Below are 24,825 nucleotides of genomic sequence, written 5' to 3'. Positions count from 1 at the left end.
CCAAGCCTCGCAAGAGGAAGGGGGACAAGGTCCCTAGAAGTGCAGATTGTAAATCATTCATCATCTGTAAATTGGAAACCACGATGGTAGATTATTCTAAAGATTAAAAATGTAAAGCACTGGAGACTGTGCCTGACATCCGCGTTAGCTATTGTTACTGCCTCGCCCTGAGACTTGATCTAAAAGTCAATTTTTGCTATTTACAAATAAGAAAGGAAGCTCTGAGTCCTTGCAACCATCCAAAGGGATCCACGACTTCATAAAAGCCATTTTTGCCAGGTGCGGTGGCGCAGGCTAGTGATCCCAGTGGCTGGAAGGCTGAGGCAGGAGGATCGCGAGTTCAAAGGCAGCCTCAGCAACTTACTAAGGTCCTAGGCAACTCAGTGAGATCCTGTTTCTAAATGAAATGCAAAACAAGGGCTGGGGATGTGGCTGAGTGGTTAAGTGCCCCTCAGTTCAATTCTGGAACCCTCCCCCCCCAAAAAAAAAAAAAAAAAAAAAAAGCCATTCTTGATTCATAAAGGAGAAAGACCCAGAGAGGTAGAACGCCACCGGAGCGGGGGTTGGGAGTCGCACAGAACTCGACCAGATCCTTGCGCAGACTGATTTGAAGGTGACAAGGCCTGGATTGTGGCCCCGAGACCTGAGCACGCAGCTGCTAGAGCAATCAAACTGCCGGCTCCCGAAGCTCCGCCAGAGGGCGCCGAGGGCCAGGAAACTGAGCGCGCGTGGGCGGACGGAGCGCGGGGACAGTGTGTCCCGGGAGCGGCGGGTGTGGCTTGGGTGTGCGTCCGCGGATTGCTCGGGGTCCGCTGCCTGGCGCGAGCCGGTCCCCAGGGCGTGAGCGCGCGCGCAGGGTGGTCCTCAGCAGCCTCCTCCCCGCAGGAGCCCGCCCTTCCCTGGCGTTTGGCGTCGCAGGCTGGGTACCCCAGTGGTGCCAGCGCACGTTGGCGGCCGGGGCAGGGGCGGGTCACGTTGTGCCCAAGCGCGCACTCACAAGCCCAGGCCCGGCGCTGGTTCCCAGGCCCCTCGGCGGGAGGCGGAGGGAGGGATGTCCCGGGGGAGGGCCCCAAAGTAACTTCTCTTCGGAAAATATGCAGGGCTGGCCCCCAGCCCGGGCCTTAGTCACCGAGCTCCGCTGCGCTGACTCACAGACCGACCCCACCCGGCCCCGCGAGCTCCGAGGGCCTCCCCGCCCCGAGTCCGCCCAGGGCGCCAGCTGCCCTGGAGGGGCGCGAGCCACCCCGCCCGGAGACAGCGCGACTCGGAAGGAGGAAGAAGCCTTGTCTTTATTCGCTCTGCGGGGACACTATCCGATCTCCGGCCCCTCCCAGCGTGGGTGGGGTCGGCGGTGGGCGTGCGCATCCCAGCCAGCCACCTGGACCGGCATCCTCTCCAGCTGTTTGTTCTTCCCCATCCTTTCCACGGAGTTTCCCACCAGGGTCAAGTCCTAATGCTGGGTGAAGGCACGAAAAGGCGTGGGAGGTCCCCTTGGGGAGGGAGGAGGGTTGTAGCACCAAGAAACTGCTCCCCCACAACATCCCTGAAAATGGGACAACAGTAAAGCCCCCAGGTCTTCGCATCTGTGGGGGCTACACTTAAATATGGACTGACCCGGGGTGCGGGGACAGAGAGGCTGGAAGGCTCTAGTCCTGAAATTCCTGGCCCGCTGGGGGGCCAGGCTGGGTATTTCAATCCAGGGCAGGAGGGCAGAGGGCAAGAATACCTCCAGCAGGTAGTCTGGGAGGAGCCAGGACAGAAAGGGCTTTTCTAAGTGCCGCAGGATCCTTATTAAAGAAATTTGGGATCAGAATTTCCGTGCTTTCTTGGGGAGAGGAAAGGGTGAAGAAGGGTCCATCTGAGGAAGTAGAGGGGCGTGTCTTCCCTCTGAGCCCCCAGTGGTCCCAAGACCTGAGGATATGATGTAGGGGGAGGGTTCTTGCCTGGCTGGGCGAAAGGAATAGGGGCCAAAGGGAAAGTTTATTTGTCATTTCAACCAAGTGGCCTCTCACCAATGGGGAGGGACAAGGGGTCCTACCTGGAATCAATTATGTGTTTGTGTGACTAAGTAGCTGCCCTCTCCTGAGAATGTCAGCTCCATGAGGGCTGGGCGCGTAGTAGGTGCTCAATAAATATCTGAATGAACATTGGGTGGATGGGTGCCTGCGTGCGTTCGTGTCGGTGCCTGTGAGGGTGAAGGTGGGAAGGGCTGCAGAGAAACCTTGCCTCTCTCATTGGTCCCCACTAAATGCTTTGACTAGAGTGTCTGGAGGTGGGCGGAGGGAGCCCCCACTCCAGTCCTTGCAGCTGCGCAGGGTGGGCTGGCAGGGCGCGTGCGGGCCAGGGCGGGGCCAGGGCGGGGCTATGCATGCAGCCACTGGAGCTGGGGAGCCACAGCAGGGCAAGGGGGAAGGAGGGCCTGCGGGTGGTGGCTGGCTCACTCTGCGGAGCCCTTGTGGCGCCGCTTGGAGGGTGGCACGAGGCGCCGGGGCAGGTTGGTGGGCAGCCCGTGGCCCTCGAGCTTGGCCTCAATGAGGTGGCTGGCCAGGGCGAACTCCTCGTCATCCAGCATGCCGTCGCGGTCAACGTCGCTCAGCTTCCAGATGCGCCCCAGCACTGAGTTGGGCAGCTTGGTACCCACCATCCAGGTCTTGGCCTTGGAGCCGCTCAGCTTGCCGTCGGCAGGTGCCAAGTTGTAGAAGATCTCGTCGTATTTGGACTTGTCCTTGGTCACCACCCACTCGGCTTCGTCATCCGAGCCTTCCTCGCCGTCCTCCAGCGCCTCGTCAGGCCCCCGCTCTACGAAGGGGCCCATGTGGGTGCCCTCGAAGGCGCCGCCCTGCACGCCAGCCTCTGTGCTCTCCAGCTCCTCCTGCCGCAGGAGCGGCATGAGCTTGGCGATGTCGTGCGTCAGCATTTCGTCCAGCGCCTCCAGCAACTTGGGCTTCAGCGAGTGGAACTTGGTGAAGTCATGTGCCATCAGCAGCTCCTGTAGCGGAGAATGGGAACCCTGAGAGGTCGGGGAGCCCTCTCTAGGCCCTTGGGGTGCAGAAGTGCCAGGATGCACCTAGGGCTGCAGAAACATTTGAATACCCGAACAGTTCAGTCTGCGGGGGCGCTCCCACCCTTCGCTTCCCATCCCCCAAGTCTAGCTGGCTGGGGTGCAGACACAAGGGCAGGAATTTCTGCAGCTATTACATATCATGAGGTTTCCTGGGCTTGGCAGCCAAGTATGGAAGAAAAGACGAAAAGGGACAAGGTTCCCAGCTCTATAAAGCACCAAAACTTTTAGCCTTGAACCAGAAGATACTTGAGTAAGAGGGTCCCTGGGACCCTGTGATGAATCAGAGCAATAGCCCTTTACCAGATGGTGGAGAAGGATTTCCACATTTTAGCATGGGGGATGCCTTTATCAGAGCACACCTGCCCACCCTGCCCACCTTCCACTCCCCCCACAGGTGTCTTGCCAGCACCCCACCATTTTGCAAATTAAGAAGTCAGTTCCATCAGCCTGTGCAACATAGCGAGACTCCATTTCAAAAAAAAAAAAAGAAAAGAAAAGAAAAAAGAAAAAGAAAAAAAGAAAAGAAAAAGGAGAAAAAACTCAGCCAGACACAATGGCTCACACCTGTAATCCAAATGACTCAGGAGGCTGAGGCAGGAGGATCCCAAGTTCAAGGCCAGGCTGGGCCACTTAGCAAAACGCTGTTTCATAATAAAAAATAAGAAGGGCTGGGGATTGGGAATGTAGCTCAGTGGTAGCTCCCCGGGGGGCTCACCCAGTACCAGAAGAAAATTTTCAATTCTTGCTGCCGTGTTACTGTGCCACTTGGGCACAGCTGAGTAACCTGTGCCCAACCTGGGGGTAGGTTTAGGATCCTGGGACACCAGCCCCCTCCCCAAGCCATTTTGCTCTGGAGCAGCTGTGGGGTGGGTTTGTGGGGGCTGGGTTCACACTGGCAACTCTCAGTCACCTGCACCAGGAGTCTCAGCCAGGGTTGGTTGATTTCATGCCAGCGCTGGTTTCCAGAGCCCAGGAGAGGCTGCTGGTCTTGACTACAAAGGGGGCAGGTCTGAGGACAGCCAGCTCCGCCTCCTAGAAGCTGGGTATTCTCAGGTGGTGGCTTCGCCTTGGTTTCCATGGTTTTGTTGTTCACTTCGGTACTGGGATTTAACCCAGGGGTTCTTTTCCCCTGAGCCCGTTTTATATTTTTACTTGGAAACAAGATCTTGCTAAGTTGCTGAGGGCCTTGCTAAATGCCAGGGCTGGCCTCAAACGTTTGCTCCTCCAGCCTCGGCCTCCCGAGGTGTTGGGAGAACGGGTGGGGGCTACCGCGCCCTGCCTGGCTTCCAGGTTGTGGAACAGGGGTGAAGACCTGAACCTGGTGTCATGGTTTGGCTCTAGCAGTCTCCAAAGGACCCCAGGTTGGCAGTGTGCAGAGGTGGGGCTTTTCGGCAGTGACGGGTCACGAGGGCTCTGACCTCAGGGTGGATGGATGCATCGATGGCTTCCTAGCGGATGGGCTATTGGGAGGCCTCATTGAAGGGAGTGGCCCTTGGGGACGGTGCCTTGTCCTCCCCCACCTCAGTCTGTTTCTCACTGCCCCCCGGCTGCCATGCCCTTCCACCAGCTCCACCTCACCATGGGCATAAAGGCAGTGGCGCCAGCTGACCGTGGACGGAGACCTCTGGAACCCTGAGCCAAAGCTCGCCTAGGTTGTTTTCCCAGGTTTGGTGACAGTGACGACAAGCTGACTAACGTGGGGAAGGCTGAACAAATTCATCCAGATGAAGTGCTCAGGACACATCGGTGTCACGGCCCCAGCCATCTCGCCCAGTGGCTCTCAAGGGGGGGTGACGCTGCCCCCCCCAGGGGACAGTTAGCAACACCTGGAGCATTTCTTTTTTTCCTTTTTAATTTTCATGTTTTGGGTCCCGGGGATTGAACCCAGGGACACCACCACTGAGCTGCATCCCCAGCCTTTTTTATTTTGAGACAGGGTCTCGCTAAGTTGCTGAGGCTAGCCTCGAACTTGCCATCCTCCTGCCTGGGCCTCCTGAGTGGCTGGGACAATAGGCACGTGCTACCTCGCCTGGCCTTTGGGAGACATTTCTGAGGGGTAGAGCTGAGGAGGTGCTCCGGGGCGGAGGCGGGGGAGGCTGCTCAACCTCCCACCATGCACAGGACCCCCCACCGCAGTGTCAGCAGCACCAGGCACCACGCCAGGGTGGGCAGACGGGTCCACAGACCACAGGTCCTGCCCATCTCCCAGGGCAAGCAACTCAGGCTCCACGGGGCTCCACCTGCCAAGGTCACTGAGCTGCTGGTGGCCAGGTGGACTTTCCCAACCCCTCAGGGTCTAGGCTGGAAACAATTCTCCCTCAGAAGTCACAGGCTTTTGACGTCAGTAAAGGCCAGCCTCAGAACTGAGGCTGAGCAGAGGCTAGCCCCCTGCTTCCCTGAGCAGAGTCTGTCCCCACACCCGGATGCTGCCTGCCCACCCACCTCCATAGCTGTTTGCGCCCACCCCGCCCAGCAGTCTCCCCACACTGGGCTCCCTTGACTGTACCTGGGCCCCCGAGAGAACAGACCACACTCCCAGCATGCCCCTGGCCAGGTGGCTGCATTCCAGCTAACTGGACGTGAGCAGGAGTTGCTCGTACAACTTCTAGGATTGCCATGTTCTCGATGATAGCCACATTTGGCTATTTAAACTAGTTACAGTCAATAAATCCATAACCCGTTCTTAGATTTTTTTTTTTTTTTCCAGTGCTGGGATTCAAACCCAGGGTCTCATGTTTGCTAGGCAAGGGCTCTGCCACTGAACTATACCCCCAGCCCAGGAAGTGTCCTTAAAGAGAATGACTATACCCTTCTCTTCCTTCCTGTCCCTTCTTGCTGAATGGAATGCAGACACCATGTCTAGACTTTCTGCAGCTGTTTTGTACCATGAGGTTTCTCAGGACTCAGAGGCCCAGCATGGAAAAGAAATAAGACAAAAGAGGGCTCTATATAGTGCCAAAACAGCCCCAGACTATGTTCTAGGACTTTTATGGAGGGGGGGACCCTCTAAATTCACTCTTCTTGTGAATTTTCTCTTCAATTCATCATCAAACCAGGCTCCCATGGACCTCTGTGCAGGAGTTGTTTCCCAAATTTGCCGCCCATCCCTCCAGCTTTCCAGGCCCCTTCCTGGAGCTCCCTGGAGGTGACCCTCCCATCGCCCTGCCCGGCCCTCCTGGGCAGCCTCCCACCTGCATCTTCTGGCAGTCAGGGAAGTCTCCGGGGGATATGTGATGCTCCAGCTGAATCTTGGCAAAGATGACGGGCAGCTTGAGGATCAGCTGCTTCTTCTTGTTCTCCTTCCCGAACACGGAGGGCATCTCCTTCTTCAGGTAGCTGATGATGTAGGCGTGAACCTGCGGGGGCAGCATCCTCACCTGAGCTGGGGCAGCCACAGGGAGGTGACGCCGGCAGGGTGGGGCCTGGTAGGGGCGAGGCCGCTGCAGGCCAACTCACCGGGACCCTGCCTTCAGGGAGGCTCCAGGCACCACCCCTGGCTGTCCACTCCCACATGCCAGCCTGGGCCTCTGCTGATGGCCTCCTCGACATTCCTAGCCAGCTCCACGTCCTGACACCCAATGTGGAATCTGGACCCAGCCCCAGACTGTCACTCTCAGCTGTTCCCATGTTAGATAGAGGAGCCCCCCAGCCTTCTGGTCTCCCAGCTTCCCCTGCTGCCCCTACAGCCCCTCCTCCAGGCCACAGCAGGCCTGAGACCTGCTCAGAGGTCGCCATCTGCTTCCCACCCAGGTCAAAATTCCTGCCCCAGATGACGAGGCCCGGCAGGGGCAATTCTCCAAGTGTGTTCCAGGGAACCCCAGGCCCCAAGACCCCTTCAGAGGTGCCCACGGTCAAAACCATTTTAATAACACTAAATCGCCAGGTGCAGTGGTGCCGAAGGATCACAATTTCGAGGACAGCCTCAGCAATTTAGCAAGGTCTCAGCAACTTAGAGAGACCCTGTCTCAAAATAAAACTTTAAAAAGGATTGGGGAGCTGGACACAATGACACACGCCTGTGATCCCAGTGGTTCAGGAGGCTGAGGCAGGAGGACTGAAAGTTCAGAGCCAGCCTCAGCAACTTAGCAAGGCGCTAAGCTAAACACACACACACACACACACACACACACACACACATAATCTCCCAGGTGTTCAGGTGTGGTGGTGCACACCTGTTATCCCAACAACTGGAGAGATTGAGGCAGAAGGATCCAAAGTTCAAGGCCAGCCTCAAAAACTTAGCAAGACCCTGTCTCAGAATAAAAAATAAACGGGCTGGGTACACCGCTCAGTGGTAAAGCACCCCTGGGTTCAATCCCCAGTTCCACACAACAGAAACAAAAATAAAAAAAATTCTCAGGCTGGGAACGTACCTCAGTGGGTAGAGTGCTTGCCTTGCAAGCACAAGACCCTGGGTTCGATCCCCAACACCGCAAAAAAAAAAAAAAAAAAATCTTAAAAACCTGTTGAGTTCTTCTTTTAAAGAATCATAGACTTCAACCTTTAAACTTTTGGTGACCCCCCCCCCCACGCTGGTTCTGAGTCATTTCTCCCCACCCTCCACCACCAGGTCTCCTCCAAACACGCTAGGATGTGCTACCTCAGGGCCTGTGTACCTGGTGTTCTCTGAGCCTGGAATGCTCTCCCTCCAGATCTCCACTCGGCTCACCTTCAGACCTCCCTACAACAGTCCCTCACCAGCCTCCCTTTCCTGGGCTTCACCTGCTCAGTGTCTGTTTCCCCACTAAAAAGTCTTTCTTTGCTGGGTGTACCTGTAATCCCAGCAGCTCGGGAGGCTGACGCAGGAGGATAGTGAGTTCAAAGCCAGCCTCAGCAACAGAGAGGTGCTAAGCAACTCAGAGAGACCCTGTCTAAATAAAATACAAAATAGGGCTGGGGTGTGGCTCAGTGGTCGAGTGCCCCTGAGCTCAATCCCTGGTACCAAAACAAAAACAAAAACAAAAACAAAAAACAGTCGTTCTTCCAGAAAAGGAACGTCATCTGGTGTGTTCTCTGCTGTAATCTGGGGCCTGGAAGAGTGCTGAGCATGGTGCGGACACTCAGTTTCAGTCTAAGGTTCTTCTGGGCATTTCACCCTCTTTAGAATCTGACTCTTCAGAGACTCGGCTTCAGGAATCACAGCATCCTGGAATCCCCTCTCTAGCAGCTATCAGTTCAACCTAATGGCGGAGTCAGGGGACTCCTCCCACCTACCTTGGAGGGACAGGAACTGAGGCGGGTGGTTACCAAGAGTCTTTAAGGGCCTTGTACAGTTGAGAACACCAAGGGAGGTAGACAGTGAGCTGTCCTTGGTGACCAGACCAAATGTGACAAGATCATTCTTTTGTTTTCTTTTTGTGGTGCTGGGGATTGAGCCCAGGGCCTTGTGCATGCAAGGCACACACTCTACCAAAGGAGCTATATTCCCCAGCCCGCAAAATCATTCTTTAGGGGTGTGTGTGTGTTGGAGGCTGATGACACGGTACGCGGGGAGGATGGCGCGAAGATGCCTGGTCACATTGGACCCTGAATTCCATGCCCCTGGGTGATGAGCGCACTAGGGAGCTACGGATGAACCTGCGGGGAGAAGGGAACGTGGGTGTGGCCTACAGATCTGAGAGGCCAATCAGTGCAGGGGTGTGGCCAGGAAGGCGGTGGAGCCTCCAGGAGTGAACCAATGGGGCGAGGGGGAGGGACCCGCGCGGATCCATTTGGACCCAGAGGGAGCGCGCTGGCTGGAGGTCGCTGATGGCTTTTCCAGAGAGGAAGCGCGGGAAGGTGCCAGGAAGAGATAAGGTGGAGGGCGGGCTGGGCCGGGGCGCGGGTCGAACTCCGGGGTTTGTCCGCCTTTCCGGAGCCACCTCCTGCCTGACGCGGGCACCAGGTGTCCGGCCCCGCCCCTCCGTCCCGGTGCCGGGGTTCCAGCTCCCGCTTCTGCTCCCCCCAGGGGCCTGAGGGAATGAGGGCGAACCAGAGGCCGAGAAAGACGGGAGGGAGGTAGAAAAGTGGGAGAGGTGCAGAAAGCAGAGGAGTCAGGGTGAGGAAGAGAGAAAGGATGAGAGAAAGAAATGGAGACAGTCACTGAGGAGCCTGGTGAGAAGGGTGAGTTCCGCAGCGCTGGGAGCAGCCAGTCCCCTGGGCTGCCCTTCCCAGGGAGGATTCCTGGGGGGAGGGTGTCTGACTCACCCCTCTCCCTGCTCCTTCTACCAACACCTCAGGCTCCTCCACCACCTAGAACCTTCTCGGCTTCCCTGCCTGCCAGTTTCCTGCCCTGCCTCCACCCTGGCAGCCTCTCCTATGAATGTTCCATTTGGCCTCCAAAATCACTCTTCCACCAGTGCCCTTGCTCTCCTCTCCCTCCCCAAGGCCCATGCTGATCCAGGCTGGCTCCTCCAGCCTCCTCCAGGCCTCCAGGCCCCAAGTCACACCCACCCTGACTCTGCCCTCCAGAAGGCAGCCTGAGTCTAATCATGGGGTTCCCCAGCTCTGAACCCCAGTGCCCTTGGGACAAAGCATGAGTTCCTCAGCACAGCCCCCAAGAACCCAGGTGTTCTGCCTCCCAGTCACGTCCCCAAGCTCAAACTGAGTTACTCACACTGTCTACACTGGGTTCAACACTGACATTTTTCCTCAAATGTCCTCTCCTCCAAGAAGCCCTCCTGATCTGGCCCCAGTCCTGATTATGGTGGCCTGTCATTGTCTGGGGATGGGTCTGTCTCTTCCCCATATTCCCAGCAAGTCCTGGGACTGCCTTGGATTTGGGGAGACCCCGCAGGGCAGGGCTGGAACTGCCTTGGTCATTACTCTGTCCCTAGTCCTGCCCAGCAGAGGGCCAGGAACAGAGGAGACCTTGTTCAGTTCGAGGGTTTGTCTAGTGTCATTCATTCGACAAATATTTACTGAGCAATTCTGTTTTAGCACTGCAGGTACATGAGCGAAGGAATTCAAAGATCCCCAATTCCCTAGAACTTAAACAGGAGGCAGGCAGACAGTAAACACAGGCTCCCCCGTGGGGCTGACAGGAGGGAGGCCATGATGGTGTTGTGCAGACAGCACCTGGAGGGATAAGGCAGAACCTGCAGGGCAGGAGCTGTGCTCCTGAAAAGGAGGCAGGCATGGCCCTCCTGAGAAGGTGACTTTTGAATGGAGACTTGAAAGGTGACCAGTGAGGCCAGCCAGGTGGGAGGGAAGCGCAGAGGCAGGCTTCTAGGAGGACTTAACCCCAAGTGCAAAGACCCTGAGGAAGGACAGCAGCAGCCAAGAAGGGAAATGGAGGTGAGGACAGAGCGGGAGGGCGGGAGGAGCCGACCTGTAGGCCACCTGAGGACTCGGCTTTTGTTCAGAGACAGAAGACTGGAAGGAGAAACAGGAGCAAGGCTGGCCGCCATGCCACTGTGTTGGCGGTGGGAGATGAAAGAACGGCTATCAGGGCGGAGGAGACAGGAGCGCAAAGATGGAAACTCAACGGGGAAAAGTGACCCTCTGCCCCTTTCCCGAATGATCCATCTAAGTCGGTGCCAAGCAGCCCAAGAAGGAGGGAAGGAGGGAGGGAGGAAAGGCCGGCGTGCCCGCGACTGCTCACCCGCACCAGCCGGGCCCTCTTCACCAGGTCGTTGAGCTTGCGCAGCGCAGCGTGGCGGGGCAGCCCCTGGATGTCTCGGAAGAGGTCCTGTTCCTCCAGCTCAAACAGGCGCCGGTTGTCAGGCACCAGCAGCGGCTGGGACCAGAAGGAGCCGATGTAGACGCGCAGCACCTCCGGCGTGCCCACCACCTTGCCCAGCGCCCACATGAGCGCCCCGTAGACGCGCATCAGCTGCTGCGTCTCCACCATGTCGGCCTTGTTGAGAACCACGCGGATCTTGTCCTCGTGGCCCCGCAGGGCCCCGATGGCCTCAGAGAACTCATCCGAGATCTCCAGCTTGTGCGCGTCGAAAAGCAGGATGATGAGGTCCACGCGCTCCGCGAACCAGCGCAGCACCGCCGGGAAGTCGTAGCCTGCGGAATGGGGGGCACACGCGGCAGGAGTCAGACCCCACCCTGGAGCATGCAGTAGCATCCATTCTTTTGGATGGATATTGAACTGTACAGAGATTCGGCTGTTAGCTCTCCGAATCCAGGTCTATACAAAATAGCCAATAGCCGGCACCAGGCCTGTGGCTCCACTCTGGCTCCCCAACTGCCCAGAATTCTGTCCCCCCGTGGCTCTGGCTCCAGCCCCTCATGATAGAACTCTGCCTGCTTTCTCAGCCCTTCATTCATTAGGCAGTGGTGTGCGCGGAACGGTTGGATTGGTCATTAAAACCCTGTACTTCTGTGGACACTGCCCTCTCCACGCGCTCCTAGCATGCTGGTCCCTCCCCAGGACCTGCCAGATCTCCCCACAACCCACTGGCTACGGTTCACACTGGTTGTTTTGTTTCACCATATTTGCTAAGGGTCTTACAGGTGCCAAGCCTGTCCTGGGCACTGGGGACACCTCGCCAAGCTTCTCGTCCTCACAGTGCACCCTTTCACCACTAGGGCCTCCTTCACTTCTTTACTCACTCCTGTTCACTCATTCATTCCCCCTAAAGCAAAGCTTGCAGAGCAGCGAGGAATGGTTGAGACCCCCTGACCTGCAGTCAGAAAGACCTTGATTTGAATTCCTGCTCCACCCCATCAGCTGTGTGACCTTAGGCAAGTAACTTAACCTCTCTGGACCTCTGTTTCCTCTTCTACAAAATGGAAATCATAATAGGACCTACCTCATAGTACCACCGTGAAGATTAAAAGAATATATATGAGCTAATATGTGGAAAGATCTTAAAACAGTGCTTGGCAACAAACTAGACACTTAAAAATGGGTGAGCCTGCTGAGTGGGATGGCATAAGCCCACAATCCCAGCCACTTAGGAGGCTGAGGCAGGAGGATCTCAAGTTCGAGGCCAGCCTGGGCAACTTAGGGAGACCCTGTCTAAAACACAAAATTTTTAAAGGGCTGGGGTGGCTCAATGGCAGAGCCCTTGCCTAGCATGTGTGAAGCCCTGAGTTTAAGATCCAGCACTGCAAAAAAAGAAAAAGAAAAAGAAAAGTGGGTGAGCTTATGGCTCAGGGCATGTAAATTATACTTCAATAAAACTATTAAAGAAAAGACAGTGCTGGGAGCAGAGTAGGTGCTCAGCAAGCATTAGTCATGGGGCACGTCATTCTGGAACCATCCTCTGAGCTGCTGCTCTGTGAGGGAGGCGGAGGCAGCCCAGCACCGCCCTCACAGAGTCGCCATCCGCTGAGGACGCATACCTCCCCACCACCGCCAGGCTGGAAGGGGAATCCAGGGATCCATGGCAGCCTGGAGGGTGCCTGGCCCCGCAGGGGGAGTCAGGGAAGGCTTCCTGGAGGAGGGGATGTGAGGGGGCAGCACTGGCTTTCCTGCCCGAGCCTGCTCTCCCAGACAGAGGAGTTCATTCCATCTACGGCACAGGAGGCTGGCCCTCCTAGGACCCCACCACCCAGATGAGGACACTGGGTATGAGACACAAATGGACTTCACGGAGACCCACAGGCGGGAGGCCACAGGGCAGAGCCCTCGTGAGCCTCCATGGACAGTCCTGGGGCCAGTCCCACCCTGGGGGAGGCAGGCTGCTCATTGGACAGCTTGGGGTGGGGTGGGGGCACGTTCGGGGGGAGGAAGAGCCAGCTGGAGGGACGCAGCTGGGCCTTGCCCCCAGCATCCACACACGCTGGCCACCCGGATCCGGAAAGTGTGTCTCCCGGGGCAGGCGGGCGGGGCAGGGGGAGGGGAGTGTGGGAATGAGACGTGGCAGAGGGGAGCCCTGGAGAACGTCCTCCCTCCCCCACACAGCACCTACTGTGTGCCACACACCGCGTGCTTTGCCTGTGTGGCCCATTCAACCTCCTGACAACCTAGAAAGAGGCGCCATCATCCCCTCGCAGAGACCCAGGCAGAGGGGTAAGGCGGGGGCTCAAACTTCCAGGGTTTAAAAGTGGCACAGCCCAGACGGGAGGCCTGCGGTCCCATATGCCACCGTTACACACACACGTGTTCACAGACATCCCCTGCAGAGCGGGCACACCCCATCAACACGCACACGCAGACACACCCAATCAGAGCAAGACATGGGCTTCTGGACACACCCTGTGTGGGACGGGGACCCACAGAGTGACTTATGGTCTCACAATCACAAAGACGCCGTGGGACCCACGCGCGACGACAGACCCAGACGTCAGTGAGTGTGCACACACACCAGCACGCCCAGGGCCCTCGGTGACAACCAGATTCACACAACCCCACAGCCTCCCAGATGCAAAGACACCCACGGCCACAAGCACACAGCGTTGCACAAGACACCCTCCTGCGCACACTCTCACATACACACTTGCAGACACAAGCACACAACTGTGTAGTAAGAGACAATCACTTGCAGTCACACAGTCCAAGAAGATCCCCTCTTCCCTGTGGTCCTGCACAACCACACAAAGTCACACACGGTAAAACCACACACAGCCGAGCACAGGGCCTCAGGCACACAGCTCCAGGCTGACCATAGCCACACCCCTTCCCAGATGCACACTGGACGATCCACGTTTCCCAGGTCGGGGTGGACGGGCACCACCAGCCCAGATCCACGGTGCCCTCCAACCCTAAGAGTCCCTCAGTCCCACAGGCACACAGGACTCCAAACGCACACACGGTGTCCTGTGGAAAGCAGGCACACGCACGCTGCCCCCAAACCACTCCAGTTCAGAGTCACGGCCTCCGTTGTAAAGCGTTGTCCCCACACATAGTCACCCGCAGCCGCCCACTCACAGGGACACCCTTTCCAGGATGCGCAGTTACACACACAGACCAGCGGGCACAGGCTCGCCTCGCTGCACCGCGGGCCCTGCGCGGCTGGGAGACCCTCCCTCCCTCCCGCGGCCCGGCCCGGGGTGGGAGCCACAGGAACCCACCCCCCGCGGCCGCTGGCCCTGCTCCCGCGGGGCTGCGCCCTGGACGCCGGCCAGGGACACGGTACCGCTCGGCGCCCAGCCCGCTCCGGCCCGGCCTCCTGCCCGGCCTCCGCGTCCCCTCTGCCCCACACGGCGGCCTCCTTTGCCCCAGTTCCTGGCCTCGGAGGCCAGGGGGTGCGCGACCGAGCGGCTGCGCGGGGGTGGGGCGCAGATGCTGCGCAGGCCTTGGGGGGGGGAGGCCACCCGCCCGCCTGTCCGCCGGAATCCACCCGCTCAGGCACAGCTGTTTATAAATTCCAGGCCCGGCCTTGGCCCCCGCCCAGATTCCCCTCCCAGCCCCTTTCTCAGCCCCATCTGTGGCCCAGAGGTGCCGCCAGGATTGCAGGGTCCCAGGGCCTCCCTGCCCAGGCCCTGCCTCTCCCGCGGCCTCCGGTCTCTCTGAGCCCCCTCCCCCAGTCTCTCTCTCCATCTCTGCCTGTCCCTCCTTCTGACCCGCCCAGACATGTGGCCCCAGCCTGCTCACACGTGTTCACCTCCCGCCTTCCCAACCTCAAGATCACCAACATGGAGGGCTCACTCCGGGCCTCTCCCCTGGCCTCCACCACCCAGCCAGCCCAGGAGGCAGGAGTCCTGGAGGGGGCCCCAGCCCCCTTCCCTGGCCGGGGCCCTCCCAGGGCCGCGCTCACCTCGGCTGACTCTCTGTTTGGCCCCTGACAGGATGCCCGGTGTGTCAATGATGCTGATGCTCTCCAGGACCTGATTGGGGAGCTGGGCGCACATGAACCTGGGGGAGTGGAAGGCCAGGGTCAACTCAGAGGAGGCCCAAGGAGAGGACAGGTCAGAGGAGCAGCCAGGCCTGTGCAGGGGGAAGCAGGCGCAGAGGAGGGGCCCTGGAGAGGAAGAAGGGGACCTCAAGAACCCCAGCTCACGCTCTCTGCACACTTGGGTCGGGAGCTATGTCAGGCTCTCCCTGGAGAGTGAGAAACTAGGGTGAAACCCATGTTCCAGACGTGCATGAGAGGCACAGAGAGGTTGAGCCTCTTGCCCAAGGCTGCCCAGCTGGCCAGTGGGGGAGCAAGGACTGCAACTCAGGCGGGTGGGCTTCACCAACTTAGCTGCTGCTCCCCTAGGAAGGACCGGGGCTGGACGGGGCGAACCCGCAGAGAGAAGGGAGAGAAGTAGAGGGGCAGTTCCGGAAGGTGCCCCCTGGGCAGCGGCCACCACACCTGTTGAGGAAGGTGTTCCCGAAGGGGTTGAGCTTTCGGAAGGGCTTGTCCGGGTCCACCACGAGGGCATTGCCAGGCACGGTGCCCTCAGTGTCTCCATGCATGACGGCCACGAAGCAGTCGGTGGTGGGCTCAGGCCCCACGCGGGAGCCAGGCACCTCCTGCTCCAGCAGGTACTGGATGAAGCTGGTCTTGCCCGTGCTGTACTGACCGGCCACCAGCACCATGGGCTTCCCGTCAAAGTCGGCGTCCTCCAGGGCCGGGGAGTGGAAGGCCCCGAAGCGGTAGTGCTCCTCCAGGGGTAGCAGCTTCTCACGGTACAGCTCCTTGAGGGCCGAAGTCACCGTGCGGATGGCCTCGGGCTGCTGGCCCCGAGCCCCGCCCCGCTTCAGCCAGCTGAACATGGTGGCTTCGCGCTGCCCACTGGGTTCACCGAGAGTGACTCGCAGGTGGAGGGCTGCCTGTGGGAGGACAGGGTGTTGATGGTGGACTGCCTGCAAGAGGAGGAAGAAGGCTGACCAAAGGTAGAAAGAATGGCTAGGTGATAGTATGGGTGGAGGAGGAGCTGGGAGTACTGACGGCAGGTGGCAGGAGGAAGAAAGGATCACAGCCAGTGGGAGGACAAGGGAGAGATTAATAGTGGTATAACTGAAGGAGGGGAATTGATGGTGGAAGAACAAGGGATGGAGAAAGGGAAGAAATGCCTTCCTGAGACCCTTCCTTCTTTTCCTCCTCCCTTCTCCCTGTTGACGCTGGCAACATTTTCACTGAAATTGCTCCGTGATTCAGAAACTGTGAGCCAGAAATGAGCCAGGGACCCCAGAGCCCCCAGTGAGGACCAACAGTTAATGATGCCCAGGAAGTGCCAGGCTTCTGGGTAGGGCCTGAGAAGCACCAGGGGGTCAGTAAAGATCAGGCAGAGCCACTTCTGAGCTGCTTTACGAGGGGCAGGCGAGGGGCAGGCGGGATGAGGGTCTTAGGAGAGAGGACAGTGTGTGGCAAGGTCTGGGGTGTGAGAAGCCCTTCTGTGCAGGGAGCTGAGAAGTGTCTGATGGGCCACAGAGGAGAAGGGATGAGGACCAGGCTGAGGAGGGTGCCCAGAGCACTCAGGCCACGGGGGCTTGGGAATTAATGAGAATAAGGACTCCACATGGGTGTCGCTGCAGGCCAGATGCTGGGCGAGCTCATTCAACCTTCTTAACCCTGCAAGGCAGACGGATGAGGATCCCTGCTTTCCTGACAGGGAACGGAGCCTCAGGAAGGCAGCCACAGCTGCCCAAGATTAGCTAGAAAGTGCTCCGGCCGGGATCCACGCCCAGACACCTCGGCCTTCAGAGCAGGTCTCCTATAATGGAACTGAGGAACAGAGTTAGGGGCGAAGCCACCCCAAACCCGCAGCCATGACCATGCCCTGCAGTCAGACTGTAGGGTCTGTGGTGCTGTCCCCTCTGTATTCCTGATATGATATTGGTAATAAGTTTCTGTTTGCTGCTGCTTCTTTTTTTTTTTTTTTTTTTTCAGTCTAAGTAGATACTTACAGTTCTACTAATTTTCCCGAAGAAGCAGCTTTTGGTCAGATCAGAGTCTCAAATACTGAAAAGAATCCAGGGCTGATCCCAGGGCTGGGGCAGGGAAAGAGCAAGAGAGCTGGACCCCAGCAGGAAGTGCTTGGAGAGGGAAGGAACATGTCACTGGGACTCAGGGCCCCGCAGAAAGGGGCTCTCACTCACCAAAGGTGTGTTTAAGATTTCATTAAATCAAATATACTAAATCCATTAAATGACACTTAAGGGAGAGGGGCAGAAGGAAGAGGAGTTGGGGAAGGAGGGGCGGAGAGGTAAGGGAGGGGCAGGAGCAGGGCCCTGGGCCCTGGGTGGTGTCCCAGGCAGGGAGGCCTCTGGGGGCATCTCAGGAGGATGCTTGGGCTGCCTGAAGGGGCTTTGGAGTTGGCGAGGTAGGAGAGTCTCTCTTGGTGGCAGAGGGACGGAGAAGGACAGAGTGGAAGAGGGAGTGGAGGGCGGCTTGCAGGAGGGAGTCTGGAGCTGAGGATGGGATGGGAGGGACGGGGGCAGACTGGGAAGGCTGGACGGCCTGGAGGAAGAGTGTGGGGACTGGAAGAGCCGGACGGTTGCAGCCTGGGAGGGACTGGAAACACCGGAGGGGCCCGTTGCGGGCGGTGGGAGGTGGAGGGCTGCCGTTTGCAGCGAGCAGGGGAGGCGTGGGGGGCCGGGGCAGGCGGGGGCTCCGCGGCGGGGGTCGCGAGCACTCACCGACGGGCGCGCTGGCGGCCGGGTCCTGGGGTCCGCGGGGATCAGAGGCGCCCGGAGCGGCCTGTGCTCGGGTCGGTCCTCTGCCTGAGCCGGGTGGGGCCCGAGCGAGCCGGAGGAGGGGCGGGGGGCGGGACGAGCCCCCCCCCAACCCGCGCCGGGCTCTGGCGCCCCCTGGCGGGCCCTGGGGAGCGCGCCCTGGGCGCGGAGGTGGCCGCGCCGTCTTCCAGTCCGGGGTTCGAATTCCGCCTTCTCTTCGGGCATTGGGCCACTCCACGATCCCTGGCTCCTTAACATGGGGATAAAACAGCAGTACCAACAAATAAAACCGCTAATGTTTTAAAACTTGAGGTCATGAAACTGCTCACAACCCGCCGGGATTCCCGTCCCTCTCAGGCCGAGCCAAAGCGATCACCCGGATCCACCCCGCCCGCGCCTCCCCGGCTCTCTCCCTCCCAGACGCCTGCTGATCCCCAAGCAAGCGCACGATCTTTCAACCTCAGAGCCATTGCGGGTGCTGTGCCCTTTGTCTGGACCGCTCTGCCCCCAGGGATCCCCATGGCTCTCTCCCTCCCCTCCTGCAGGTCTCTGCTCGAACGCCACCTCCTCTGAGAAGCCCTTCCTGATCTCCCCGTGCAGAACCCACCATTTACTCCCAATATCCGATTATTTTTTCTCCATGGTCCTGATAACTACTATGCTTGTTCTGGGCTTCTCTGCCTACGTGGCTGTCTCTCTCCGGAGAACACAGCCCGGGCGTGCAGGGGCTTCCAGTTGCGTGGTCCCCTGTTGTGCGCGCGGTGTCCGGCTCCTGCAGGGGCTGGTGCAATGCTAGCTGAGCACCTCCGGTGTGCCGCAGCTCTGAGCTCTCCCGGTATGATCCACTGACTCCTCAGCATGTCCTGGGGAGGAGGCCTTCTTACCCTCCTTTTAGGGATGAGATAGTGGGGTCCAGAGAAGTGAATTTGAAAATTTGCTTGTTCGGGATTTAGCAGGGCACCTGGCCCACAGTAGGTGCTTAAGAAACATCAGTTCTTATCATCCAGATCCAGAGCGGAGCTTTTCTCCAGGTCCCTGTTCCCCTGGGATTCCGAGCAGGAGGCCCTGGTGACTTTGCCACTCTGTGCCTCAGTTTCCCTGTCTGTAAGCCTTTATCCGTGCTTCACAAGATCACTTCCCTGGAATCTGTGCTCCACCAGCCTCTTCAGTGAAACCCCTACTCAGGCTCGGGCACCCCTGTCCCCTCTGTACTTGATTTCCCTTCTTGGCACTTGTGACCATTGCTCAGTCTGTATGTGTCAGGAATTTTTCAATCCCCTCCCCTCCAGTTGGAATGTCAGATCCCCAAGGGCAGGAATTTAGTTCAAGGTGTTCATTGTTGTGGCCCCAATGAACAGTGCCCAATGTTCAGTGCCTAGAACAGTGCCCGGCACACAGTACCGAAAACTTTGTATTAAAAATATGTAAATGTACTCAGGAGGCTGAGACAGGAGGAAGTGCAAGTTTGAGGTCAGCCTGGGCAACTTAGCATGATCCTTCTTAAAAACAAAGACAAAAACCAAAGGGCTGGGAATGGACAGCACTAGGTAGTGGAATGCCCGGTGTGTGTTAGGTCTTGGGTTTGAGCCCAGGTATTGGATTTTTTTTTTTTTTTTTTGATACCAGAAATTAAACCCAGTGACCACTGAGCCACATCCCCACCCCATTTTGTGTTTTCTTTTGAGACAGGTTCTAGCTACGCTGCCTAGACTGGCCTAAAACTTGTAATCCTCTTGCTTCAGCTTCCTGGGGTTCTAGGTGCGGCCACCACACCCAGCAAAACTTTTAATTTATAAACAAACTCTTTAATATTTACATAGGAAATATTTGCTTAGTTGAATACAATAACATACATAATTGGGGTGATGCAAATATTCTAAGATTGTGGCCTGGGAATGTAACTCCGTGGTCGAGTGCTTGTCTAGCATGTGCAACCCCGGCTCCCAGCGTGCATGCGCACACACACCCTAGGAGGGATCTCTGGAGTGTTGACAGTACCCTTCTCCATCAGTGTGACTGAGCCCTGAATAGCCCGGGAGCTGTCCTGCCTGCCTGTATCTCTGTCCCCGTTTCCTGAAACATGGATTCTATTCCAGGGGTTGCTGTTCAAATTCCCTTGATGTCCTCGCAGCCTCTGGGGTCCCTCTCCCCAAGATGTCTTCTCATTTTTATTTTGTTCTCCTTTTCTGGCCCCCTCCTTCTCCATCTGTCAAAATCTGACACATACCTCACATGGATGGACCTTGAGTAAATTACACCAAGTGAAACAGGTCCGTCACCCAAGGACAGTTGCTGTGTGAGTCCACTCACAGGGAGGGAAGAGCCAGAGTCATAGAGACACAAAGCAGAATGTGGTTACCTGGGGATCAAGTTACCACTGCACCGGATGCTTAAAAATGGTCCCTCTGGTCAGCTGTGCATTATGTACATTTTACCACAATTTTTTAAAAAGCAAAAATTTTTAAGAAATGGGTGGAGATGCCAGCCAGCGTGTCGGGATTTTAGTGGCTAACATTTGGATGCTGTCTATCTTGGGTTCGAATCCTGATCTGTGTCCTTGTTCCCTGAGCCATGGAGTAGCCCAGGGCCTCCTGATTTATCCAGATGGTTCAGCATGGGAAGGGGGACCCCACACACACACAGAAAGCCACCAAGCTGCTGCGGGGGGATCTGGGAGCAAAGAAGCTTATTTTGTAGCTTCTTGTTGGCGCTTGGCTCCCAGAAAACCAAGGTGAAGAACCTGCGCTTTGGGTCGACCACTTGCAACTCAAACCGCCGCTTCCTGCATCTTTCCGGCCTCTGTCTCCTCACCCAAGAGACGGGGCTTCGGATTCCTCCACAGAGGCTGCCCTGAGCTCGAACAAGAGAGCCCACGAGGTTATGTTCATGGAACGTTAGTCACCGCCTTCCTCGGCTCGGGCGTCATGCAGTCACCCTTCCAGAACAGAGGCCCACCTCTGAATGTGGCCATCAGGGGGCAGAGTCCTGGGATCCAGGGACGTGGAGAACTGCCTTTCCCCACGATGCTTTCTTTCACACGAGGAAGGAGTCCGTTAGAGCTAGGAAGCGGGCTAACCTATCCCTCTGAGATCCCATTTAGCAGCTTCCCACCGACAAACAACCCCAGGGGTCTGCAGAGAACAAGGGCGCAGCGCCCTGGTCCAGGCACCGCCGCCGCCGCCGCGGCCTGGGTGGGTTGCCCTCGCCCCTCTCCGCTTCTTCCCCACTTGGCCGCCAGAGGGCGCCTGTGAACCTAGTCAGCTCACTGTCCTCCAAGGCTCGGAAGCTTGCTGTGGTCCCCTCTCGGAGTAACAGCCAAGGCATTCCCGGGAGCTGCAGGTCCTAGCGGGGAAAGGGGCACCTTTTTCTAGTTTACACAAAGGGTAACTCCGTTGAGAATGGGTGTTGTGTTAAGCCGTTGCGTCAAGCCACCCAGTCTGTGGCATTCCTTTGTTCCCTCCTGACCTACCTCTGCCCTCTGCCACTTGCTCCCTGGTTTCCAGCCACACTGGTCACCTTGCTGTTTGCTGTTCCTTGAGTCTTAGATGCTCTTAGGCCAAAGACCCCCCGTTATTCCCCGCTATATTTCATGCACAGCTCTGCTCTAATGTAACCTCCCTTGCCACCTGATGCTGAGAAATGTCATGTGCAATTGAACAGGTTGTTCACTGCACAAGTCACTCCAATTGGGTGAGAGGGGGTTAGCATCCTGCTCACCTCCCAAATCCAGGAGGAGTGCAGGAGAAAGGGGCACCTTTTTCTAGTTTACACAAAGGGTAACTCCGTTGAGAATGGGCGTTGTGTTAAGCCGTTGTGTCAAGCCTCCCAGCCTGTGGCATTTTGTTACAGAAGTCCAGGGAGACCAACATGCCTTGATTTTACTTGTCACTGTTGGATACAGCCACCTTTAGGATTTCGGCAGCCATATTTGTGAATCCACCTACTCGCCAAAATTTCTTTGTATGCCTGAAGTCAATACTCTCGGCACTCAACACTCGGAGGGCTGCAAAATGGCGAGTCAGCCCCACACGTGTTCCCAGGCAAGGTGGAAGAGTAGACGACCCTGCCTTCCTTCCTCTTTCAGTGCTCACACTGCCAGCAAGCGCCCTTTTATGTGGTACCACATTTTCCACATTTTGGTGCTTTTGGGGTGATTCGCTGTTTAAAATGCCCCAAGTGGAGAACTGGAGAGCTGCCTCAGTAACCAAGTGCAAGGCTGGGAGGCGCCTCTTGGAAGGGAGATGGCTAAGCGCCCCAGGCACTAGTTCCACGCTGTTGGCTGGGTTCAGTGCCAGGGAGTCCGCGGCACAGGCAACCCTGGCTAGCCTTGCGGACGGTTGCAAGGACCCCCTGTGGATCCCTATACCCTCGCCTACTCGAGTCCCTGATATACAATGGCAGTGTCTGCGTATAATTATGCACGTCCTCCTGTACGCTTCACATCATCTCTAGACGACCAGTCCTTATCTGGAGCAATGTAAATGCTATTTTATGGTTGTCTTGCTGCATGGTTTAGGAAATAGTGACAATAAAAAAATGTCTGTACATGTTTCGTAAGGATGCAGTTTTAACAGAAGAATTTTCTATCCTGTTGGCTGAATCCACAGATGGGAAACCCAGGGATGTGGAGAGCTGATTGTATACATTTTAAAAGATAAATTTAAACAGCAACATACTCTGGGTGTAGCTGCACACGCCTGTAATTTCAGTGACTCGGGAGACTGAGGCAGGAGGATCAGAAGTTTGAGGCCAGCCTCAGCGATTTAGCAAGGCCCTAAGCAACCTAGTGAGACTATCTCATAATAAAAAATAAAACGGGCTGGGGATAAGGCTCAGTGGTTAAGCACCCTGGGTTCAATCTCCAGTACCAAACAAACAGGAATGAACATAAGACATAGGGATCAGCTGATGGCAGTATGGTGGCCAGAGGTTCCCAGGCCCCTTTCTCCCACGGAGTGTTTATGGAGATCAGAGAACCTGACCCAGGATGTTAAGAACTGCCTGCCCTGGGCGTGCCTGTTAGTGAACAGGCTCTGCCTCTTCTGATCACCAATTCAAAGGGTCTTCTCTGTCTTGTTCATGCCGTACCCGGGGGCCTGGTATCCAGAAGGAGCTCAAAAAATGGGATGTCGGAAATCCCTCCCCACCCCTCCCACGCAGGCCTAGCTCCCAAACCCCAACCCCACCCCCCGCAAAGCAACGGGGCGGAAGGGGCGTAAGTACAGTTTTAAAAAAAGGATCAGTTTTTAATTTACAAGAGTTCTAAATGTACAGAATTCTCCTTTAAAAAAATCGTTATACACAATAAATACAGTACAAAAAAATTTATCTTACAGTACTAGTTTTGTCTCCGAGATTTCAAAATGTGGCGCGGGCAGCTGGAGGCAGGAAGAGCAGGGAAGACGGCTGGGGAGGGGGCAAGGGGCCCCCAGTTTTCTGTTGCTCAGATTTCAAAGTGGAGGGATGGGAGCGTGTGGAAACCTTTCTCACCTGCGCGCGAGAACCTGCGCGCGTGCGCGCGCGCACACACACACACACACACACACACACACACACACACACACACACGGAGACGCCAGGCACGGAGCTGGACACGCACACCACGATGCAAGGCCGGTGGTCTGGGTCACTGGCTCCCGCCCCTCTTCTCCGCTTTCCTTTTACAGCCTGTGGGGGGCGCGGGGGAGAGGCTGGGTGCATCTGGACCCTCCCAGCCCCAAGTGCGCTTGGCCAAGATCTGTGAATCCACACATACGGGTGCCCAGATGTGAGCAGTGGGAACCACCAGGCGCCCCCGTCCCAGGCAAACACTCGCACGTGTCCCCAGACAGGGGCGGGCTGTGGCAGAAAGTGGGAAGAAGCAAGAACTGACACCAGGACAGCCCCTCCACTCTCCATGGCAGCCCTCTCCCCCAGCCCACGCCCCACCCTGCCCGCGAGTGGCAGGAGGCGGGGGAGGAGGCCTTTGTGACTCAAATAACTTAGGCAAGAAGAACTGTCAGGGGATCCCCGGCTCGAGTCCCCCAGGGGGCCAAGGTGGGAGCCCACTGCCCCTGGAGGAGGACCAGCCCGGTGTTATCTGTTCAACGTCCTGGCGCCGAGGCCGCCGTTGTGACTGGAGGGTGGGTAGGCCTCGGGCCTGTGCAGAGGCGACGGGGAGCTGGGTGTGACCGCCGCGGGGGCGGCGTGGGGATAGGGGGGTGCGGGCGTCCGGCCGGGGGCCTGCTGGAGGTTCAGGATGCTGTCGATGGCGCTCTGGAGGTGTTCGGTGAGCGTGTCGTCCTGCGGGCTGTCGCTAGAGAAGCTGGCCTGGTCCACGTCAGGGGACTCGGACTTGCGCCGCTTGGCAGGGGGCAGTGGGGGCGCCTCCCAGCCTGGATCCCCGCTGCCCGCGCCCTGCCCGGCCCCTGTGGCCGGCTCGGGCGGAGCGCCCTTCAGCATGCGCTGGTACAGCTCGTCCTCCACGGCGGCCAGCTCGCGGATGAGCCCACTGGTGGCCTCGTCCACTTTGGTGGGCAGCGGTGCGGGACTGCTGCCCCGGGCCCTGCCCGCGCCCTCCGCGGCCCCGCCGGGCGCCTCGACGTTCTCGCGGTAGGTCTTCCGCAGCGGCAGGCGTGGGCAGTGGGCGGCCGGCACGGCAGGCTTGCGGTCGGCCGGCGGCGGGTGATCCACGGTGCCGTTCATCTGGCCAGTGGGCGGCGGGGGCGGTGGGGGCCGTGGCGGGGGCTCGGCCACCTTGAGGGCGGCGGGGGGCGGCGGCGGGGGCTGGTGCACGGGGTCCAGGGCCGTGTTGTGCACGACCTTGCTGAGCCCCGCCTCCTGCTTGATCTTGAGCTTGAGGCCGATGCGGCTCCGGGCTTCATAGGTCTTGATAGGTGGGCGGTTACGGGAGGGCATTGGGCCATCTTCGTCCGCGTCCAGGGATGAGGCCGCAGAGGACGAGGATGAAGAGGACAGGGAGGACGACGCCCTGGCCCAGGTCACTGACGGGGAGCCGCCCGCCCCACCGTGCCGGATCACGAGCTTGGTGGGCAGATGCGGAGGGGGCTGGGCAGAGGCCCCGGAAGCTGAGGACGATGGCGGGCCGTGCCCAGGTAGCCGATGACTCTCGGAAGAGGCTGAGACAGGGAGGCCAAGGGAGCGTGAGGAAGACACATACTCGTCTGCAGAATCAGAGGGCAGAGAAAACCCACGGGAGTTAGGAGAGAGACGAGGCCGGAGGAGCAGAGCTAAGATTTGCTGGTGTCACTGAGCACCTGCTGTCTGCAGGCCTGGGCTG

General features: G+C 57.9%; 2 protein-coding genes across 4 annotated transcripts in view; both read right to left on the bottom strand.

Annotated features, from left to right (window-relative positions):
* Positions 1-1,270: 1,270 nt before the first annotated feature.
* Ehd2 (EH domain containing 2) lies at positions 1,271-17,631 on the bottom strand. Of its 2 annotated transcripts, none has more exons than XM_047527769.1 (6): positions 17,511-17,631; positions 15,241-15,734; positions 14,701-14,798; positions 10,647-11,059; positions 6,256-6,420; positions 1,271-2,989 (listed from the first exon to the last, which is right to left on the bottom strand). In XM_047527769.1, exons 2-6 carry the CDS (start codon positions 15,642-15,644, stop codon positions 2,438-2,440), a joined length of 1,632 nt encoding a protein of 543 aa, XP_047383725.1. In that variant the 5' UTR covers positions 15,645-15,734; positions 17,511-17,631; the 3' UTR covers positions 1,271-2,437. The 2 variants fall into 2 exon arrangements, with proteins under 2 accessions (XP_047383725.1, XP_047383726.1); XM_047527770.1 differs by having other exon boundaries at positions 15,241-15,701.
* A 5,135-nt stretch (positions 17,632-22,766) lies between these two features.
* Positions 22,767-24,825, bottom strand: part of Bicra (BRD4 interacting chromatin remodeling complex associated protein) — a 71,367-nt gene continuing 69,308 nt past the window's right edge. For both annotated transcript variants that reach the window (XM_047528493.1, XM_047528494.1), the window contains exon 15: positions 22,767-24,709. In XM_047528493.1, coding sequence (XP_047384449.1) covers positions 23,622-24,709 — 1,088 coding nt within the window. In that variant the 3' untranslated portion in view covers positions 22,767-23,621. The remainder of the gene's footprint in view (positions 24,710-24,825) is intronic.

Source organism: Sciurus carolinensis, chromosome 16 (assembly GCF_902686445.1).
Source record: "Sciurus carolinensis chromosome 16, mSciCar1.2, whole genome shotgun sequence".
Taxonomy (NCBI): Eukaryota; Metazoa; Chordata; class Mammalia; order Rodentia; family Sciuridae; genus Sciurus; species Sciurus carolinensis.
This window is presented reverse-complemented; position numbering and strand designations above follow the sequence as displayed.